Consider the following 20,066-nt stretch of genomic DNA (forward strand, 5'->3'; position numbering starts at 1 on the left):
AAGATGGGTATTTGGGCTGATTCACACCGCAGTCAGCTCGTCTTGTTCTCATTTATGCCTATCCAAGTTGGGAAAACTGGTCATAATTTTCGTTTTCAGTAAAAGATTAAGATGTTTATCTCTGATCATTTCTCTCTGGTGTATTATTGCCTCAGGCCCTGTCCTTAGCATTTTGCAAAGGATAGTATATTTTCTTTTTCTGGTAATATGATCTATACTTATGGAACTCGTATGTTAATAATAAAGATGTAAAATTTATACATTCTCTTTCTAATTCTTATGTTTTCTTTAATAGCTTACAGACATTTTTGTTGGATGGAAACTTTCTCCAGACCCTTCCTGCTGAGTTGGAGAACATGCATCAGCTTAGTTATCTTGGTCTTTCTTTCAATGAATTCACTGACATTCCAGAGGTATTGGAGAAATTGACTGCTGTGGATAAGCTTTGTATGTCTGGAAACTGTATGGAGACTCTTAGGCTACAGGCTTTAAGAAAAATGCCTCACATTAAGCATGTGGATCTAAGGTAACCATTTTAAAGAAATATATTGCATTTGAGTGGTTGGCTTATATTTGGGGGGTAGGTTATAGCCCTTTCGGTGGCATTCTTCTGTCGAGGCAAGCAGGCTGGTTAGTTGCAATACGGGCCCGCTTTGCTATTTTTGCCCAGAGGGAAGTATAATGATTAGTAGTAGGGTCTGCTCATGCCTGAAACTTGTTAAAAAATGTTTTTCTCACTGATGAGTGACCACATATCTTGAAGGTCTTAGTTGGTTTTGCAAGTTTGAGACGAGTTTTAATGAGCGTGAATCAGTAGGCCCATCGAGTCAGAGAGAGCTATTTATGGTGAATGAAAACCGTATCAAGAGCCAAGTGGATATTTTTCTCTCTTATTCCTACTTTTCTGTGGCTTGAGGCAGTTGACACCATTGAGCATCTCTCCTTAATTTTTTTTCCCTTCCTTGGCTTCCTTAATATAATATATTCATTAAATTAAATTTATTACTTATTTAATTTACTTATTTTAATTTCCTCTCTCTCTCTATCCAGATGGGTCTGCCCTTAGTTTACGGTTCTTTACAAAAATGTAAAACTCATAATCTCTGGGTAGGCCCAAGTTTGGCTAGAACCTCCACTCTCACCCCTTGCAAGAACAAGGGAACCTGCATTTTGAATCTGATCACACTAAACTCCAGCTGAAACACTAACACAGTCCTTGCTTCATCACAGATGCCCAGTAATCATCCCTTCGTATGTAAACTTCAGTTTTACTTTCTAATGCACAAAGTACCAATACACAAGGAGGAAGCCATTCTAAATTTCTCTTTTCTTAAGGAAAAACAAGAGCCTGTCATTGGGCTTGAGTTCCTGCAAAGCAACATATTAGGTTTAGGCCTTAATATTAACTTGCCCAATTTGATACTTTTTCAGCCAAACTAACTTTCCCATTAACCAGGGAGTGATGACCACATTAAATCTTGGGTGAGATATTTAATGTCTCTGTGCAGCTGTGTTCTCATCTCTAGATTACAGTTAATAACAATCTAATTCATAGAGTTTTGGAAGGAATGGAGTAAATGCCTCACTCTCCCAGCAGATGTTACATATTATTATTACCTGCTGAGGTCTCGTACTCATGAACCCTGCTCAGCTTCAGTCTTGGCATCTTTTCACCTCTTTGTTTGATGGTTCTTTCCTTGTTTTACTACCCGCTTTCCTCTCTGGTGATAACCCCAGACCCTCACTCAGGCCTGTTCATCAGTATAAAGCAGCATCACCTTTTGCTCCCCTTTCATCTCCATTCTTACGGTTTGGCCCCAGGGAACCCATTCTTTCCAGTCCCACAAAGAGTTGACTTGCTTTACCTTTCCTCTGACTAAAGGAATCAAGCCTGTCATACCTGGAGAAGTGTTAGCAATTTGCAGACCTAGAATTCTTAGTTCAGGGAGTTCAAATGGTAATAATTTATCTGACTTTGAGAATTTTTTGGAGTGTGACAGGATAGGGAACTGAACACTTTGTCTTGTTAACTTTCTTTCTAAGTTGTTAACGTTATTTGCCTCTGAGTCACTTGGGTTTAGAACACCTTCGTATTCAAGAATTTGAGCCCTTTTTATTTATTTATTTATTTATTTTTTTGTGGTACGCGGGCCTGTCACTGTTGCGGCCTCTCCTGTTGCGGAGCACAGGCTCCGGACACACAGGCTCAGCGGCCATGACTCATGGGCCCAGCCGCTCCGTGGCACGTGGGATCTTTCTGAACCGGGGCACGAACCCGCGTCCCCTGCATCGGCAGGCGGACTCTCAACCACTGCGCCACCAGGGAAGTCCTGAGCCCCTTTTAAATTCAGCCACCCAGAGGTATAAGGATGGTCGTTTTGACCTCAGGTAGCAAGCATGAGGGGATTTATAAGTTACCTGGTATGGATAAGAAAGCATCATTTTTCTTGATCTGAATTAGCTTACAAATGAGATCAATCTAATATGTTTGGAAGTAACTTCTTATTAAGAGCTTTGTAAATTCTTCAGATTTCTAGTTCTAATTGGGTTTTTTTTAGATGAGATTAGTTACAGGATATTTAAATACCAGAATAGACTTTTGTACATGTAAATGTTGAATGATCATGAGTCGGTAAGTTCTTCCCTTCAGACCACTGAGCTGAGGGGGCACAAGTCTGGTCAGATTTGCTTATAATTCTGCCTTAATATTTTAAACTGAAGCTAGTGGAATGTTTAAGGGGAGTTTCACTTAGTTTCTGTGAGCAGAGGGCTAATTTTATTGATTGAATTTTTATTCCTTCAGATGGAAATATTACATCAGATTAAAAGTAGTCATTTTTCTTTTAATCTTATTCTTTTTCTCGTATTCACGTTTTTGAGTCTGATATTATTTCTTCTATGGCATCATTAATAATTTCTCCTCTTCTCTGTCCAAAATGTGGATGTTACGTCTTTCTCCTCAGTCACCTCTCTTTCTGTTTTGTGCCTTGGTGGTTGGTTGCCTATACTCACAGCACTTCACCATTTACCTTTCATCTCCATGGTAAATATTCCTCAATTTTTCTCTAACTCTTATTTCTCTTCTTGGGATTAATTCCACTTCAGCTGCCAGCAGGATAATTTCACCTTGCTTTCTCCTATTGACACACTCACCCAAATTACATGTGAAACAGAGTTTAATTTCTTTCTATTCAACCAGTTCTTTCCCCTGGATTCCTAATTTTGCTGATAGCAACACTGCTTCATTGGTTATCCAGACACAAAACTTTTGACTCTGTTTTCTAGTCTGCTGCCAGATCTCATCAGTTCTCGCACACTAGTTTGACTCCTTGTCCCTTCCTTTGCCTTCTCACTGCTGCTCTTGTCTCCTAGCTGAGCTATCTGCTGCCATTGTACAGCCTCTCAAGCAAGCACAGCCCTGCTCAGAGCCTTCACTTCTCTAGTTCAAGATATTCAAGCTCTCACGTCTGGTTTCAACCCACTAGCCTGTGAATCCCTTGAGGATGAGGCGTTAGCTCAGAGCTGCTCAAAGTGTGGTCCTCCAGCCTGTGCTAGCAAACCTACTATTTGCTACTTTTCTACAATGAGATATGTGTAGAAATTGAGACTTAATATCTTAGAAACACACAGTGACTTGACATTGCCACAATATCCAAGTAGACTCATATCAGCAGACTCATTGTACAGGGAGTAGACTAGTTTAGGTGCTGGCGAACTTGCAGTGGTGAGCTGTGTCCTGTTACGTGCATATGACTATACATCAGTCTGTGATGGATTAGAAGTTTAGAAAATAGGTCCTTCACCCGAGATAACTTGAGGAGCACTGCTCTTATTTATGTATCCTTGAGTTCCCAGTGTTAGCGCTTAGTAGGCACAGTACTTGATAAGTATTAATTGACTAACCCACCTTTGTAGCCGTATTCTCACTCCTCTCACATAGCCTGCACTCCTGAGGGACCCCTACACCCATGCATGAAACTCACCTTGTGCTCTTCTCTTCAGTCCGAAGGCCATTCAGCAACTCCTCATGGACGCCTTTCTTCTCCCATTTACATCTGTTGAATTCCGCCTGCCCTTGGGGTTCAGATGAGATGGCTCCTCTTGCATAGCATCTTTTTTGACCATTCTCTGTATTTTACATCATCTATGACGTTTATCACATACTTGTATCTTTATACTTCATATTTTAAAGCATATCTGGTTTTCCTCACTAAATTACTACATCTGTTGACAAGCACCTTACTTTATTCATCTCTTATTGATACAAAGCCATAGGTTATCGTCATCATCATCATCACCATGGCTTTTCCTTGTTCGCAAAGCACCAGCACATTCATTTGATTTTCTCAACTGCCTTGTAGGACAAGGAAGGTGTCATCCCCATTTTACAGGTTAGAATTAGACTTAACGGAGACTTTGGTGACTTGCTCAAGGTCACATATGCAAAGTGTTGAGCAGCAAACTGGAACTAGAACATTTTCATACTGCCGATCAACACATAGTAAATGCTCAGTGAGTACTGATGAAATAAATAAAATGCCTGTGTTAACTGAGGAGATTATTGGAAGAAAATTTTTACCACATTTTACCTCTTTAAAACGTCACCCTAAGTAGTTGTATTATTTGTGTGAGCCTGAAAACTTTTGATATTTGCATCCTGATAAGACTTGGCAATTTAAAGGGAATAGTGGGACTAACCTCCCTGTCGTTATAGATTTTCTTTTGTCTCCTCATTAAACCAGCCCTTTAATTACGTTAGTGTTAATACAATGGAGGCGGGGGGGGGGGCGGCGAGGAGATGATAGTGCCACGTGAAGGTAATTTAAAGTGTAGAGTAGGGAGAACCTGGGACATTTTTTCAATTCCTGCAGTCTCTTATATCCAAAATTAGATTTGGGTTTTTTTTTTCTTTTCATTCTGTGTACATATTGTAGTAATCTAGTGAGCATTTGGAGATAGGCAAATTGCTGGGTTGAGGCCAGTTTTTTAATCTTACAACCTGGAATAGAAAAGAAAAGGAGCAAAAAAAAAAATCATCTTGGGGACATTTGAAGAGGCAATATGCTGTTCTTGCAGGTTGACAAGTCCTAGCTCTTTGCTGTCTTGTCACTCATCCTTGTGTTTCAGTGGCTTTATGATATTGCTATTAAAATTTTAGTTACCCTCATTTTATTTTATTTTCTCAAAGGGCAGAAAATCACTGCAGAGAAGACTTGGCTTTTTTCTAAGCTCCTGCCTTTGTATTAATGCTCTTCTAACCAAGTGCGTGGTATCAGCGCTCTGTTGGCTTTGTAATGAGAAGCAGGAGGTTCTCGTGTTTGTTTGTTTGTTTGTAAAGGAGTTGGGCGTAGCCTAGCAAACTAGGAATTGAGATTTTCTTCTGTTTTTCTCCACTTTGAAGCTAGATGTGTTTTTGTTATATTGATTCCTAGTCCCCATTACTACTCATGTATCTTCTTGGCAGCTCATTCATGGCAACTTTAGTCTATTAGCCAACTAGTTCTTATGACTGAGGCTCTGCCAGTTTTTCCCTGTGCCCTGAACTTGTTGATCCCCATTATTGTCCTTTGTTTTATGATTTCTCAGTGAATCCTACGTGTCAAATTTCAGTATTTTCTGCACTTTGCTCTTTCAAGTAGTATTTTAAAATTGGAGATAGTTTTGGTAATTAATCTTTGGTCCAGAACCAACTGAAAATTCAGATATATTTGCACACCTGTCTCTGGTGTATATTTGGCTCCCATTCATTATTTTTTTCCAAGTTCACCGATTAATTCTGTCCTTTATGGCTGCTCATCTACCTGCTCACTCATCCTCTCTCTTTCCTTAAATATCCATGTAGTTGTAATGTGCTTCATGGATTATTCTGGGTTTTGTTTCTCATGTTCTTTCAAACAGATTCTTTGGAAATAAACATTCAAATGATTTTTTTCTCCGTTGAAATGAAGGTAAAATCAGTATGCATATTTCTCTTCCATCCTTAATGATCTAAACTGTGTTTCAGATTATATTGTCAAGGTTAAGACCTCATGGAATTGTAGCTAGAAATAGCCAGAGAATCTGACTAGTTAAGGAAAGCCAGATACTGAGATTAAAGAAATCATGGAGGACTGTGACGGAGTGAGACTTGAGTCCTTCTTGTTAGTCACCATATGAGGGTGTGGCTGTTTATTTATAACATTGCAGTTAATTATAGTCTTTATTTATGTCCTTCTCCTCTTAAGACTGAACTTAATTAGGAAGCTAATAGCAGATGAAGTGGACTCTCTCCCTCACGTCACTCAGCTTGATCTGCGCGACAATAAGCTTGGTGAGCTAGATGCTATGGTTTTCAACAACATTGAAGTTTTACACTGTGAAAGGAATCAACTGGTGACATTAAACATCTGTGGCTATTTCCTAAAAGCACTGTATACCTCTTCTAATGGTATGTAACAAAGACCACATCAGACTTTCTCTTTGTGTTTATTTATTTATTTATTTATTTTATTTATTTATTTTTGGCTGTGTTGGGTCTTCGTTGCTGCACACGGGCTCTCTCTAGTTGCGGCAAGCAGGGGCTGCTCTTTGTTGCGGTGCACGGTCTTCTCATTGCAGTGGCTTCTCTTGTTGCGGAGCACGGGCTCTAGGCGCGCGGGCTCAGTAGTTGTGGCTCGCGGGCTCTAGAGCGCAGGCTCAGTAGTTGTGGCGCACGAGCCTAGTTGCTACACGGCATGTGGGATCTTCCCGGACCAGGGCTCGAACCTGTGTCCCCTGCATTGGTAGGCGGATTCTTAACCACTGCGCCACCAGGGAAGTCCCCAGAGTTTCTCTTTTGGTTCCAAGAATTTACTCAGTGCCATCTTCTCTGCCTCACTTTGATTTTTCTTTCCTCATTTAGGAAAATAAGTTTTTCCAATTTTGCTAAGATAAAAATCATAAAAGAAGAATCCTGGTTTGGTATTTAAAGGAATCAAACAGGAAGATTTTAAAGTTCCTAGTTTGTTTTTCTCATATTGTGATATTTAGATAGTTTACTCCCACTTGTGATTTGGCTCTTCTCCGTGAAGGGCAGACGGGGGGAAGGTGGGGGGTGATTGGGCTACCTTGTTAAGACAGTAAATCTGGAGAATGAAGGTGAAAGGGAGGTCTGTTACGGACTCCATTCAGGGTCTCAGATTTCCTGCTCCACCAACAAAGGAGCTCACCTTAAGAGATACCCAAATTATATACCCACAGGGACACCACAGAGCAAGAGTCTTACTCATTTAATAAGGTCTCCTCCTTAGAATTTGGAAATCATGGCAGTTCTAAAACAGAAAAGGTCGTATGGGCATATGTTTGCTGAAGTGAAGATTTCCATTCCCTCCCACCAGACAACTGAATGGAAACAAGTATTTACTACTACGTGCTGAACAAATATTTATCAAGCTGAATGTTTAAAAAAATAGTATTCATATAGTTAGTCTTCCAGATAAAATTTAGCATGCGTAACAAGAGGAGTGCCACAGTAAGTGGATAAGAAAGAGGTAGGAAAGTAGAATGAGTGATTTATTTCAGTCTCTGAATAAGATCTTGTGATTAAATTAGAAGTTCTTTGTACTTTCCTGTAGTTTCAAAGTTAAACAGATGGATGTATTGTATTTCCTAACCTAAATAAACCATGGAGAATAAAGCACAGGAATGATATTCTACATATAAAAGGAGTCTCTGTGTCACCTGAATGGTAATGTTTTTGTTTTCTGCTTCCTAGAACTTGTCCAACTTGACGTTTACCCAGTTCCGAATTATCTGTCCTACATGGATGTTTCAAGGTAAGAAGGCAAGTCCTAGAGCACTCTGGGGTCTGCTTGAAAATTATTTAGATGATTCTGTCTCAACTTCGGCATAAAAACTTTTTATATATCTTGAAGGTATTCACTAGTGTTGAATACTTATCCTCTGAAAAATGCATGCAACTATCTGTCAGTTAAAATATGTACTTCATTTGTATACTATAGTTTACACCAGAAGAATCAAGATGTTGATGTGGGCACCGGTTTGAATGCCAGGTTTATGCTTGAAAGATTAGTCAGTTGAGGGTTGTATGGCTGGAAGGTCCAGTACTTCTTTAATTATAGTAACCATATCTTCATGTCTTTCCCTGAAACGTTGTTAATTTTGTTAAAAATATATGTTGTGCTATATAGCTCTTTGATTTTTTGCTTCCGTTTTGTATATACATCACCTTACTAAGAACTCTTAAAAAGTGGTGGCTGAGACTACCAAAGTGAGATTTCCATACAGCCTGCTCACTTTTCTCAGCTCATTTGTGAACACCTTTTATACAAATTCACTCCTACAGTGTGTCGTGTGTACTCTGGTTCCCGCAAATATTGTAGTAGACTTTTTCCTGAAGGCCCAAAGCATGTATTTGCACAAATTAGACTTTCATAACCTCAACACACTAAATTGAAACTCACTTTAAACTTAATTCCAAAGGTAGTAACCGAGACTTTTCTGAATGACCACAGTACATGGGAGCGTGTGGCCCTGTCAATGTGACAACTGTTAACTCATTTCAGTGTGTAAAATCTGATACAACTGATATGTGATTTGTCAGGTGCAGAATTTGCCTTTAGTCATGAAAGTACACAAACCTAGATATTTTAATAATACTCTCAATCATAATTATGTCAGAATGTGTCAGAATTTAGCTGATGTGAGAATGATTACAGTTGGTTTTATTAGAAATTTATAGTTCTAAAATCCTTTATGAGTAGTGCTTCATACATTTCCTACTAAATTCCTGTCAGACAGTTTTGTTTAATGAATTTTAAGTCAGACACTACCTAAGTTCTTTCTTTTTTTTTTTTTTTGTCAGCCTTGAATATTATTATCTTCAGCATTTAAATAAGAGTACAGGAGTGGGGTTTGCATACATGGGTGCATATAAATATCTTGAACAGATTTATTCCAGAGAATTGGCCATAGAGTCAATCTATTTTTCTTTTATTTATAGTATATAATTGGCAAGTGGTTCCCATTGAAACCCCTAAGTGAGACTGAATTGGAGACTCTTATGTCATGCTAGTCCCTGAATTCTGCCCTTAAATGCTATTCATCTTGTTTTTAACTCGCATTTCCAGCATCTTTACTGTAACGTGCTCTGCCTAATCCACCTCCCAAACTGTAGGACATTCTTGTAGAAAAACCTCTGCTTCCCCTCACATAGCTCTGGGTATTTCACCCTCTCTTGTGTATTTATGTTCTCTAAAGGAACTGAGCTGTTACTCATGATAGTGTTGACTAGGTTCTTAGAGTTCCTCAAGTTCAAAGTTCTAGGTTATTTTATCACTTAAGAGGAATTTTATTGCTGTATGGTGAGGTTGCTTACACTGAAGGGTACTTTCACTCACCTATCTTACTGAGATGTTTTAGAGATTAACTACTGTACAATAAAGTAATTAAGTGTGTCAATCTGTAGAGCTTCAAAGCCAGAACCGTGTTTATCTATATAAACACTAAACAGAAGATAATGCCCTCTTTTCTATATTTTAGTTGAAAAGTTGATACAATAGCAAAAACTTTTACTCTAATATAATCCTTGTTCCAAGCATCATACTTTTCACAGACTTGTTCATCTGTTTTTAAAGAATTGTAGTCATAACATACATACCACGTTAGATTTTTTGTGCCTAGTCATTTCACATATTTTAAAAAGAAGGTAAAAAGCTAACCATCTGTGTTTAAGGAGACATTCAAATATAGTAGATTTATCTAAGATGTGGTCAATTCATTTAACAATTTAAGTTACCATTGGTTTAGTTTACTTGTTTCTGGTAATTATAATTACTATCTAATGCCTAAGTAAATGTTTTCAAGTAATTAATTCTGAACTTAAGGGTCAGTGTATCTTTTCATTGCTGCCATTTCTTTCCATTTGTCTATGTCACTGCTCTCATGGTACCTTCTGGAGTTAGGAAAAATTTTCATGTTAAGAGTAAAAATGCAAATTGGAAGATAAAACTATTTTATACCATTTGACTATTTACCTTAACTGGAAGTGTGTGTATATGTATTTGTTTGTTTGTTTTCCAGTATAAGACATCTTCTCCCTAAGCTTACATGAGTTTATAGACATTTTGGGATAGTAATTCTGGGAACCAGACTTTTTTTTAGACTTTAGAGATGATGCAGATGATGTGACTATGTTCTTTGCTACTCTTTCTTTATTTCTTATTCCTTATCACAATTCATCTTGCTTCAGATTAAAGTGAATACACATATCCTTTTGATTTATACTCACTGTAATTGGGTATTTCACTTGAAGTTTTATTGTGCTATATAATTATTTTGACTTTTGAACCATATTTTAAGCCAAATTCCCATCAAAAAGAATTGTATATTCTTATATTTAGGAACCGTTTAGAAAATGTGCCTGAGTGGGTATGTGAAAGCCGAAAACTAGAAGTTTTGGATATTGGCCATAATCAAATATGTGAACTTCCTGCACGGTGAGTATTACAGATTAAGTTAGAGAATCTCAAATTAGATGAGCAATGGAAAAAATTGCTGATTCAGTGTTTAATTTGTTATTATGAACCCCTGAAAGAGTTTGTTCTAAAACCTTATTTAGGGACTTCCCTGGCGGTCCAGTGGTTAAGAGTCTGCACTCCCAATGCAGGGAGCACAAGCTCAATCCTGGTTGGGGAACTAAGATCCCACATGCCAAACCGCGCGGCCAAAAAAAAATAATAAAACCTTATTTATTATCTTTTACCTCTCATGGTATCTTCGAGGCACAATCTTCCATCATGCAGTGATGGGTAGACCAAGGCTTTGACTCCTAGCCAGACTTCGCAAAGCCATGTGGCAGTTGATGCTTGGTGGAAGTTTTCAAATAAGCCAAAAGAAATGTTCAGAGACTCAGCAAACAGTACAATTTGTTCACCTCTGTAATCTTAATTCTTTCAGAATCTTTGCCTTCTGTCCATTGTCTTACATGTCTACCTTACCCCAAATAATTTTTGGTTTTATTTGAATGTAACCCTAAAAAAAAAAGATTATTAGATCATTAAACCAGAAAAAGCAAACTAGATTCTGTTTTTCTTGTGTGAAATTTGGAGTAGAAGGTCGAAGAACTTCTCTTTCCTTCTCTCCTCTCTCTTAAAGTGTTATTATTTTTATTTCATAATATTCACTTTAATGGCAAGATTGTAAAGCAGCCACATGATGATATCTGGTATCCATAGATCGAGACAAATATCTTCAAGTTGACTAATTGTGGCATAAAATATTATTGGACTGTTAGTGGCTAGCCATGCAATTAATAACCAGAAGAGTAGTCTATCCCACTGCTGTCCTGAAGAACTTTCTGTGATGATTGAAATGGTCTGTATCTGTGCTCTTCACTACAGTGTCCACTAGCCACATGTGACTGTTGAGCACTTGAAATGTGGACAGTGTGACCAAGGAACTGAATATTAAATTTTATTTAATTTTAATTAATTTAAATTTAAATAGCCACTTGTGCCTAGTGGCTGCCACAACTCAGGTCTAGGTATTTCCACTATTCTCAGCCAGTCACTGGACAGAGTAAGACGTTTGTTTGTTTGTTTGTTTATTTTTTCGGGCCTCTCACTGCTGTGGCCTTTCCCGTTGTGGAGCACAGGCTCCAGACGCACAGGCTCAGCTGCCGTGGCTCACGGTCCCAGCCGCTCCGCGGCATGTGGGATCTTCCCAGACCGGGGCACGAACCCGTGTCCCCTGCATCGGCAGGCGGACTCTCAACCACTGCACCACCAGGGAAGCACTATTTTTAACCATATATAGTAAAAAATATCAATGAAAAATTGTAGAAATATATCAGTATTTTGGAGTAAACTTAGATACACGATCTCTAAAGGTTATGATCGTATTCCTCTGTTCTCTTGTAAAGGACAAGGATCATGAAATACACCTGCTTAGTAAGCCCAGTAAATGTGTCAGAGTTCAGCTGTCCACTATGATAGCCAGTAGCCATTAGCTGAGGGGCTATTGAGCACTTAAAACATGACTAGTCCTAACTGAGAAGTGCTGAAGTATAAAATATACACTGGATGCAAAATATCTCAATAATATTGTATATTAATTACATGTTAAAATAGCATTTTGGATATATTGGGTCAAATAAAAAGTGTACTGTAAAAACTAATTTACCTGTTTCTTTTCACTTTTATAAATGTGACTACTAAAAAGTTTTAAATTACGTATGTGGCTTGCATGGTATTTCTGTTGGATAACATTGTGTTAGAGTCTAGCTCTTGTGGAAGAAATCCGATTTACATTTTCAATCGCTGTAAAACTCAGTTGATTTTACTTTGTTTCTCAGCCATATGTTATACCTGTAAATTCAGTCCATTTGAAAATGCTTTTTGCTTTAGAGTTTTATGTTGAGTGAACATTTAGATGACCCAGTATAGCCCGTCACCGTTATCAAAAGGACTTTGGTGATGTGCCCCGTGGACAGATGTGTGTGTGTGTGTGTGTGTGTGTGTGTGTGTGTGTGTGTGTGTGTGTGAAGGAGGGGGAGAGAGAGAGAGACCCTTTTAGAAGACAAACAGCAAAAAAGAAAACAGGCTACTACTAATGAGGAAAAATAATTTGTTAAAAAAAAATCTTGTACTGTTTTCTTTCTGTCTGTTTTTCTCTTCCCTACTTTGACCTCCCCAATTTAACACATATAGCATGTTGGAGTCTAAGGCCTCTGTGTCACTGTATGCTACAACAAAGATATTATATAAATAAACCAACAATTAAATAAATACAAGATAACTGATACCTTACCCAGTTTTCCCCAGAGTTAATTAATCTTTGATTTGCTCTGCATTAGTACAGGCTTTTTTGGAATCTAAATAAATGCTTATTCAAAGCAAATCCAAATGCTGTCTTGTCAAAAAATTTAAACAGTGTTTGTTTTTGTGGATGTCTGTGTTTTTAATACATGTTTTCTCATTTATGGTGTTGTTTAGTTGCAAACTTTGTATCGGCCCTATCGTTGATCTAATATCCAGGCCAAGACAGTGATTCGTTAGAAGCTGGTTTAACATTCAAGCTTTGTTTGTCTAGGTGATGTGTGTGAAGGGTCTGAGAAAACAGAAATTCATGTTTAGCAGCGGAGCTGTACTGAAAGGAAAAGAAGCTATTTTAATTATTTTAATTCATAGTATCCAAAAGAATTGAACAAATCCAGTTACTAGCATTTATACTCATCCTACAGTTATCAAATCTCCTCTTATCTGGAAAAATGAAGATAAAGATTTTGTAACCTGTCTTTCAATTATCCATCTATGTAAGGTTGAAGTGTGTGTGTGTGAGAGAGAGAGAAATAATCCCATTCTACTCTCTAAGAATTCTAAATTGTACCCCAGGCCCAGCAAGACAGTAAAATTGGTGGACCAAATCCCGAATTATTAGGTTGAAGTGAGCGTTACAGAGACTGGCCCCTGTGATAGCTGTGACTGAATGACAGTCCTGGACAGATTGTCTTGTCACATTAATATCTAAACCTGCAAAGTCAGGTATATCTTTAATGGGGGCCCATGGTGTCACAGTGTTGAGACAGGTTGCTAGCATCTTTATGAACAAAGAATCTAGTTTTGATACTTAAAGTGAATAAAGTTACAGCTGTAATATAGAGTGATTTAAGAACTTCGGATGTCAGTGAGGTCAGAATGGTGGGAAACAGGAGGTGGGTGAGGAAGCCTCATTCTTTGACAGCAGTGTAAATGAGTTCTCATTCCAATGTGATCCGGATGCAAATTATAACCTCATTTTCCCACAGTCCCCAGGTTTCTATGTTTAACCCAGGATCTGCTTTATTCTCTATGACTGTAGTGGTCTTAAGTGATCATAAAGCAGATTTACATAAGATTAACACATATTCATCATTTGTTGCAGTTTTGATAACCCATAGAAGAAAAACACAGTCAAGCTTCCCAGTAGCTTGTTTGATGCTCAAAAGAAAATACTGCATTGAGTGAGTTATATTCTCTTTAGGAGGGAGTCTCTGCTTTGGTCTAGGATTAAACCAAAGAGAAGATAGAAATATACAGATTTAAGGAAGTGAGGAAAGAGAGAAATAATTATTGTGAAGTGCAACTGAGGAAAATGTAGCATTTTTTCAGTTGTCATTGGTAAAAGTTTAACTGGACAAAAGAAGCCTTACTGAATGTTGACCTTGTTAAGTAAAAATTGCTCAACTGTATTTATTCAGATTCTATTGTGGGTAAAACCCCCAGCGTTCCAGGGCGATACCAGATGTAATCCCTGCCTGGGGAAGCCTACAGCCTTTCACAGTTTGCCTTGTGAGTCTAACAAGACTAGGCTGCTGCCTTTGGTGTCTTCTATGAAACCTGTTTTCTTTTTCACTAAGTAGAGCTGCTTTGTTAAATATTCCTTTTCATAGTTTTTCCCACCCTCTTTTTTTTTTAAGTATGGCAAGTATTGAAATATGAACAGCTCCAACTTTGAGCTTATGTTAAAATGAATGTGCACTTGCTCTGAATGAATTTAGGTTTCTTAGAGAGATAATTTTAAGTCTTTTCCCACTCCTCTCCATTTTGAAAACTTCATCCCAAATGAGCTCTCAGTAAGTTTCCTTCTGTCTTTGTCCTTGTGTGCACAGCTTATTTTGTAACAGTAGTCTCCGGAAACTACTGGCGGGACACAACCAGCTGACAAGGCTTCCCGAAAGGCTAGAAAGAACCTCCGTGGAGGTCCTGGATGTGCAGCAGAACCAGCTCCTGGAGCTGCCGCCCAACCTTCTGATGAAGGCCGACAGGTAAAGCTGCTGGTTTGTTTTGGTTGTTCATCGACTTGTAGGATGCCCCCTAATTAGCATTCTTATCTTAGGTGATCTCAGACCATTTCAAGTGGACTTTGTGACTATCTGTCTGTCCTAGATTCATGAAGAAAATGGCATTGCCAGCCACTTCTGTCACCATTTTGTAGGAAATCAAGGCAGGAATATCCTAGAGAGTCTTTCTTAATTTCTCTGCTTCTTTAATTTTGATTCCTTAAGTGGGTTGAGTTGTGCGTAAGTGTGAGCTTTGGAGGTGTTGGTGTAAAACAAGGGTAGGAAGTTTGCTGCCTGGTCAAAACTTGTGCAGCCCGCTCTAGGCTTAGTGTAATTACCTTAGGAGTCTCTGTTCTTGCTTTCACATATTTATGACTTTGGGTGACAGAGATAGATTTTCCTAGAGTTTTACTTTTTTTTTTTTTTTTTTTTTTACCAATTGTCTTATCTTTACCACAGGTTTACCCTTGCATGTAAACTATTTTCTTTCTGAACAAAGAGAATTTTTCTAAATAACTTGTTCACTAAGTATTTGAAGAAATTGTTCCCATCAACAGTGTTAGGAGGGTTCCTTTCTAAGATGTTCAATAAATATTTGTTTAATGAAAGGTAAAAAATTTAAGGAATTTTAAATACTACCCTTGATCTTGGATTTGCATTTTTTTCTTTCTCTCCTTTTCCTTTTTCAAAAAAATCTTTTTATCAAGATGTAACTTACAGTCAAAAAGTGTACAACTCTTGAGCATACTGCTCAATGAACTTCTGCATACATATATACCCCATAACCGTCACCCAGATCAAGATAGAGAACATGTCCAGCATTCCTTTCCTTTTCCTTTGTTTTCCTCATTTAAAAAAAATGTATTCTCTTTACTTAATGTAAGTTACAATGAATTCCTACTGGTATAATTATTGAGAAATAATGGAATTGTGGGGAAATGGGATTGTTACATTGTAATTGACTGGTGCTGTGTCATTCCCCTGACAAAAAGAACGATACTTCAAGATAATTTGAAGAATTGTTCTTGCTTTTGCATTCATATCAAAGGACAATGCATAGCCTATGGGTAGCTCTAGACCTGTTTCTTATTGTTATGAATACTATAGGATTTGGTTTCTTACCCTGTGGAGAATTCTATGTCATGTTGTAGCCTTGTGTTTTCTTTCATAAGGCTAACTAGGGAAAATTTGGGTGCAGTTTTATAATGAGAATCCACTTGTTCTCCTGGGGGATCTACACTGAATCGGTAGAAACCAAAAGGGAGATGGATTCGGGTTTTAGGAGTCTTTGAGTGAGATAAAACCATTTCTGAATCTGAGTCTAGTAGATTAGGTAAATAGTGGCTCGTAGAGTAGGTAAATAGTGCTGGAACCCTCCAATAGATAATAATCATTCTTTATTCATTTCTGAGAATTTTATTTTAAAGGGGCACTTGCATATGTTCTTCATTCTCTAGAGGCGTCCCTAAGCAGTCATTGAGTCTCCCTGGTGCCAGCCAGATCTGACAACGTGTGCCTGAGGTCGCCCACAGTGTGGTCCAGGAGACTGTGTGCTCATGGTCAGACGAGCAGTTGCAAGGGGCAGCTTTAACTTAGACTGTTCCACAGGCAGTTCTGCTGACTCCCAGGGTCGAGAACCGCTGCGTGGACCGTTGACTTTGTGGCCCTGCGCAGGTTTTCCCATGTTGTCTATTCTGTACAGTCCCAGATGGCATCTGTATGTTGGAAAAGGGGTGATTGTATGAACTAGAATATTTCTAGTCATGCAGTATGGAAAATTCAGGACCTGAATTGAGCCACTGAAAGGGAACATTGCTATCAAGGGGAGCAGAATAAGCTGAGCCTACAGTGTCAGCTAAAGGCATTTAGGCAGAAATACCCTCGTCTGAATAAATGGGCCTATCCAGAGCCAGCTGCATTTTGGAAAACAGGGGCTGGTGCGGGGGAAGTAGGCAGCCTCTGTAGGTCTTGGGAGGAGGGCAGGCCGTGCCAGATGCCCTTCCAGCACAAGGAAGTGCTGGAGTAAGGGGCTGAGTGAATTAGAAAGAGCAAGCATCCTGCTTTTATTTTATGAGAGAAAAGCAAATGACCAAAAGAAGCAGAAGTAGGAAACTTTTCCGAGAAGGCGTGTTCCAGTGCCTTTGTTTTCCAAGCACTGCAGTAACCCCGTCTCCAGCCTCGTGTAGCAACTGACCTTATTGTCATGACTCTGAGTCAGAGAGGTTAAGAGGTTTGGTTCTCTCAGGCAGATAGGGTTATAAAGAGGGTGGGGTAAAGTCGATGAGATCTTTTTTGAACAGCATTCTTGCATTATTTCACTCGTTGGAAGACAAGAAAAATAGAACTTTTTAAAATTGAAATGTAGTTGACTTTTACAATATTATATTAATTTAAGGTACACAACATAGTGATTTGATATTTTTGTAGATTACACATCATACAAAGTTATGATAAAAATACTGACTCTATTCCCTGTGCTTTACCAAACTATTTACTGCTTCTTAAAGGGATAATACTTTTTCTATTTATCCCCTTTCCAAAACCTAAATAACTGAGGTTTTCTCTATCTAAATTAAAAAAAAATTTTTTAATTGAGGCATAATTTACATTCAGGAAAATGTAGAGCTACTGTATATTTGGTTTGATTAGCTTGAGGGGAAGGAATAAACTACTACTGACTATTGTGGGAGCAGGTCAACCTAGAAAACATGAAGCTTAAAATATTAAAAGAGGGTTTTTTAGGAAAGAATCTTCACAAGCTCTTTGCAGCTGGTTTCAGTTGTGATTTGTTTTCATTTACATGGTTCAAGATGGCCAATGTCTTACTGACCTTGTAAGTTTAAGTCACTGTGCTGGGTACTGCAGGGGATTGAAAAATGACTAACATCGGTTTTACCCTCAAGGAGTTTACAACCTAATGCTGAGCTTAAAATAACGGCACAATGAACTGTAATAAAAGGTGGGGTTGAGAGGGTAAAGGAGAAGAAGGAAAATGATAGGATTGGTTTTAATTTAGGCTCCTGGTATGAAGAACAGCACTTTGTTGTATAATACAGAGCTTTGTGTTTGGCAGATAGCCCCAGGCAGTAAAAATTGCTTCAATTCTCCTTCCATTCAGTTTGCTCCATAATACAAATCTTAAAATATATATAGATGCTCACTTTTTCTTTTTTTTTTTTTTTTGTGGTAATAAGTTATTGTTACCAGTTCTGTGTTTGGTTCTATAATTGAGGAAAAGGCCTGAATACAAGTCTTCATAAGTTAAACATGGTTTTGTTTGTTCTCTAAGTAGAACTTGTGCTTGGAAGCTTCATGAGAACTGTCAGAAAAACATGTTATTGGACCCAGCAAAAGGCTGAACTTAAACTCTCTTTCTAAGGAGATTTCTTTAGCTCTGAATCTTTCTGCTGAAACACAGTGTCATGGTTTTGATTACATAATATTGTCTCTGAGATAGTACAGCTTTAGAATGGTTATTTTAATCTGCTTTACCTGGTAGCAGGTAACCAGATAAGAGAGGGGAATCTACTTTAAATTAGATGACTTTTAGTGATATCTTTCTCTTCCTCTGAAAACTTCAGACCGATTTTATTAAAATTCTCATGACCTGAATCAACAATTTAAGTTTATGAGTTTACCCTCCATATTCTTCTTTGAGTTTTGTTTCTTTTGACTGGCAGCTCAAAAACGATAGACAGATGTAAAATATGTTAGACCATATTTGCTGAGAAGTTGACTGTGATTTTGTATCTTGTGGTCAGAGCAGGATTTGGTTCTGTGAGGGGAACTGGTAAGTATTCTGATCTGGATCTTACCGGCCTAGATCTCTCATCTTATCCCTTTTTGCTTAGAGTTGAGAATTTTCTTGATGGAAACCCCCAAAGGAGTTTCAGATCATCAGTTTTCATCAACAGATGGGCGAGAGTGGGAGTGGATATTCCCCATTGGTCCCCAAGTTGGATGGACGAGGTACCGCCATCCTCCTGTCCTTTCTGAAATCTCAGCCATGGCTGGGTCCCTGTCCATTTCACATATGCACTCTCATAGCGTGGCCAGAGAGCTGCCCCTGATGAGGTCAGTCACAATGGGCCCTGTAAAGGAGAGTTATAGATTCCTATGGTGGGTGGGGATTAGGGTCTGTTTTGATCCTTGGTTGGAACAGAACAAGGTATTTTCAGGGGATGGGAATGGGGAGAGTGTATGTACAAATGAAGTACATGGTAATTATTAAAATATCCCCGGAGTATTAGTCACATTACAGACCATAAGTTTTAGTGACTCAGACAGAATATGTGTAAATATCAAGGGGACTAAAAGGGAATAGAAAATTTAGGAGAGCGTGATCGATTAACCACGACAAATGGTGCCTTTTGGCAAAGATAGATATTTCTGGCATTTTGAAGAGCTAAGTTGCCTACACTGTTTTTCCTAAGGGAAGAGAGCTATCTTGGGAAGTTCTGATGTTTTGAGAGCCGTAGTGAAATAAAATAGTGTTTCTCAGAGTGTGTTCAGAATCCCCTAGATTACTTACTAAACATGCAGATTTCTGGCCCTTTTCTCAGTTCTACTGACTCAACTTGGCCAATCATCAGAATTCTTAATTCAATAGATTTTTGAAGACTTATGCTGACCTACTTAATAAGAATATCTGGGAGTTGAAGTTGAGAATCACATACCTTCAGGAGCAAAGGCACAACATCACTTCTATGTGTTTTTGCCAGAAATGCATCACATTATTCTAAATTCTAATGATGATAAAACATCAAACAAATCTAAATTAAGACTGATTAGAGGAGACAAATGAGGCATGATAAGGAAGTGGAATGTGTGATCCTAAATTGGATTCTGGACCAGATAGAGAACATCAGTGGTATAATTGATGAAATTAGGATATCTCTAGATTAATTTATAGTGTTACATCAATGTTAACTAATTCTTAATTAATTATACTTAATTTTTAAAATTAATTCTTTTTGAGTTCTTGTTCAACAGTTCATACACCTGTGTAACCTTTGTTCCTTTGCTCTGTAGGCTTACGATCTTTACTGCCCGAGCCAGGCAGATTTTCAGATCTTTCAAAGTAATAGTGTGTGAGTTCTGTTAGGCCATACGTATGCGCTTTCTCTTCACATGCAATCCTCACTATTAGGTGACGTTGCTAGACAATGAATAATAGGCGTCCTTTTTTCAAACTGATAAGTGAGGTGTAGTAATTTAGTGGGTTTCTACCAGCACTTGAAAAAATGGCATAGGGGCTTCCCTGGTGGCG

The 20,066-nt window shown here is 38.2% G+C and overlaps 1 protein-coding gene across 1 annotated transcript in view; it reads left to right on the plus strand.

The window, feature by feature from the left end:
- PHLPP1 (PH domain and leucine rich repeat protein phosphatase 1) overlaps positions 1-20,066 on the plus strand; it is a 213,340-nt gene that overhangs the window by 154,982 nt on the left and 38,292 nt on the right. Inside the window, exons 6-10 of the mRNA XM_082640989.1 lie at positions 296-526; positions 6,225-6,427; positions 7,733-7,793; positions 10,380-10,475; positions 14,627-14,782. Of these exons, the coding sequence (XP_082497115.1) occupies positions 296-526; positions 6,225-6,427; positions 7,733-7,793; positions 10,380-10,475; positions 14,627-14,782 (747 nt within the window). The remainder of the gene's footprint in view (positions 1-295; positions 527-6,224; positions 6,428-7,732; positions 7,794-10,379; positions 10,476-14,626; positions 14,783-20,066) is intronic.

This window comes from Mesoplodon mirus (genome assembly GCF_964341445.2).
Source record: "Mesoplodon mirus genome assembly, chromosome: 13".
NCBI lineage: Eukaryota > Metazoa > Chordata > Mammalia > Artiodactyla > Ziphiidae > Mesoplodon > Mesoplodon mirus.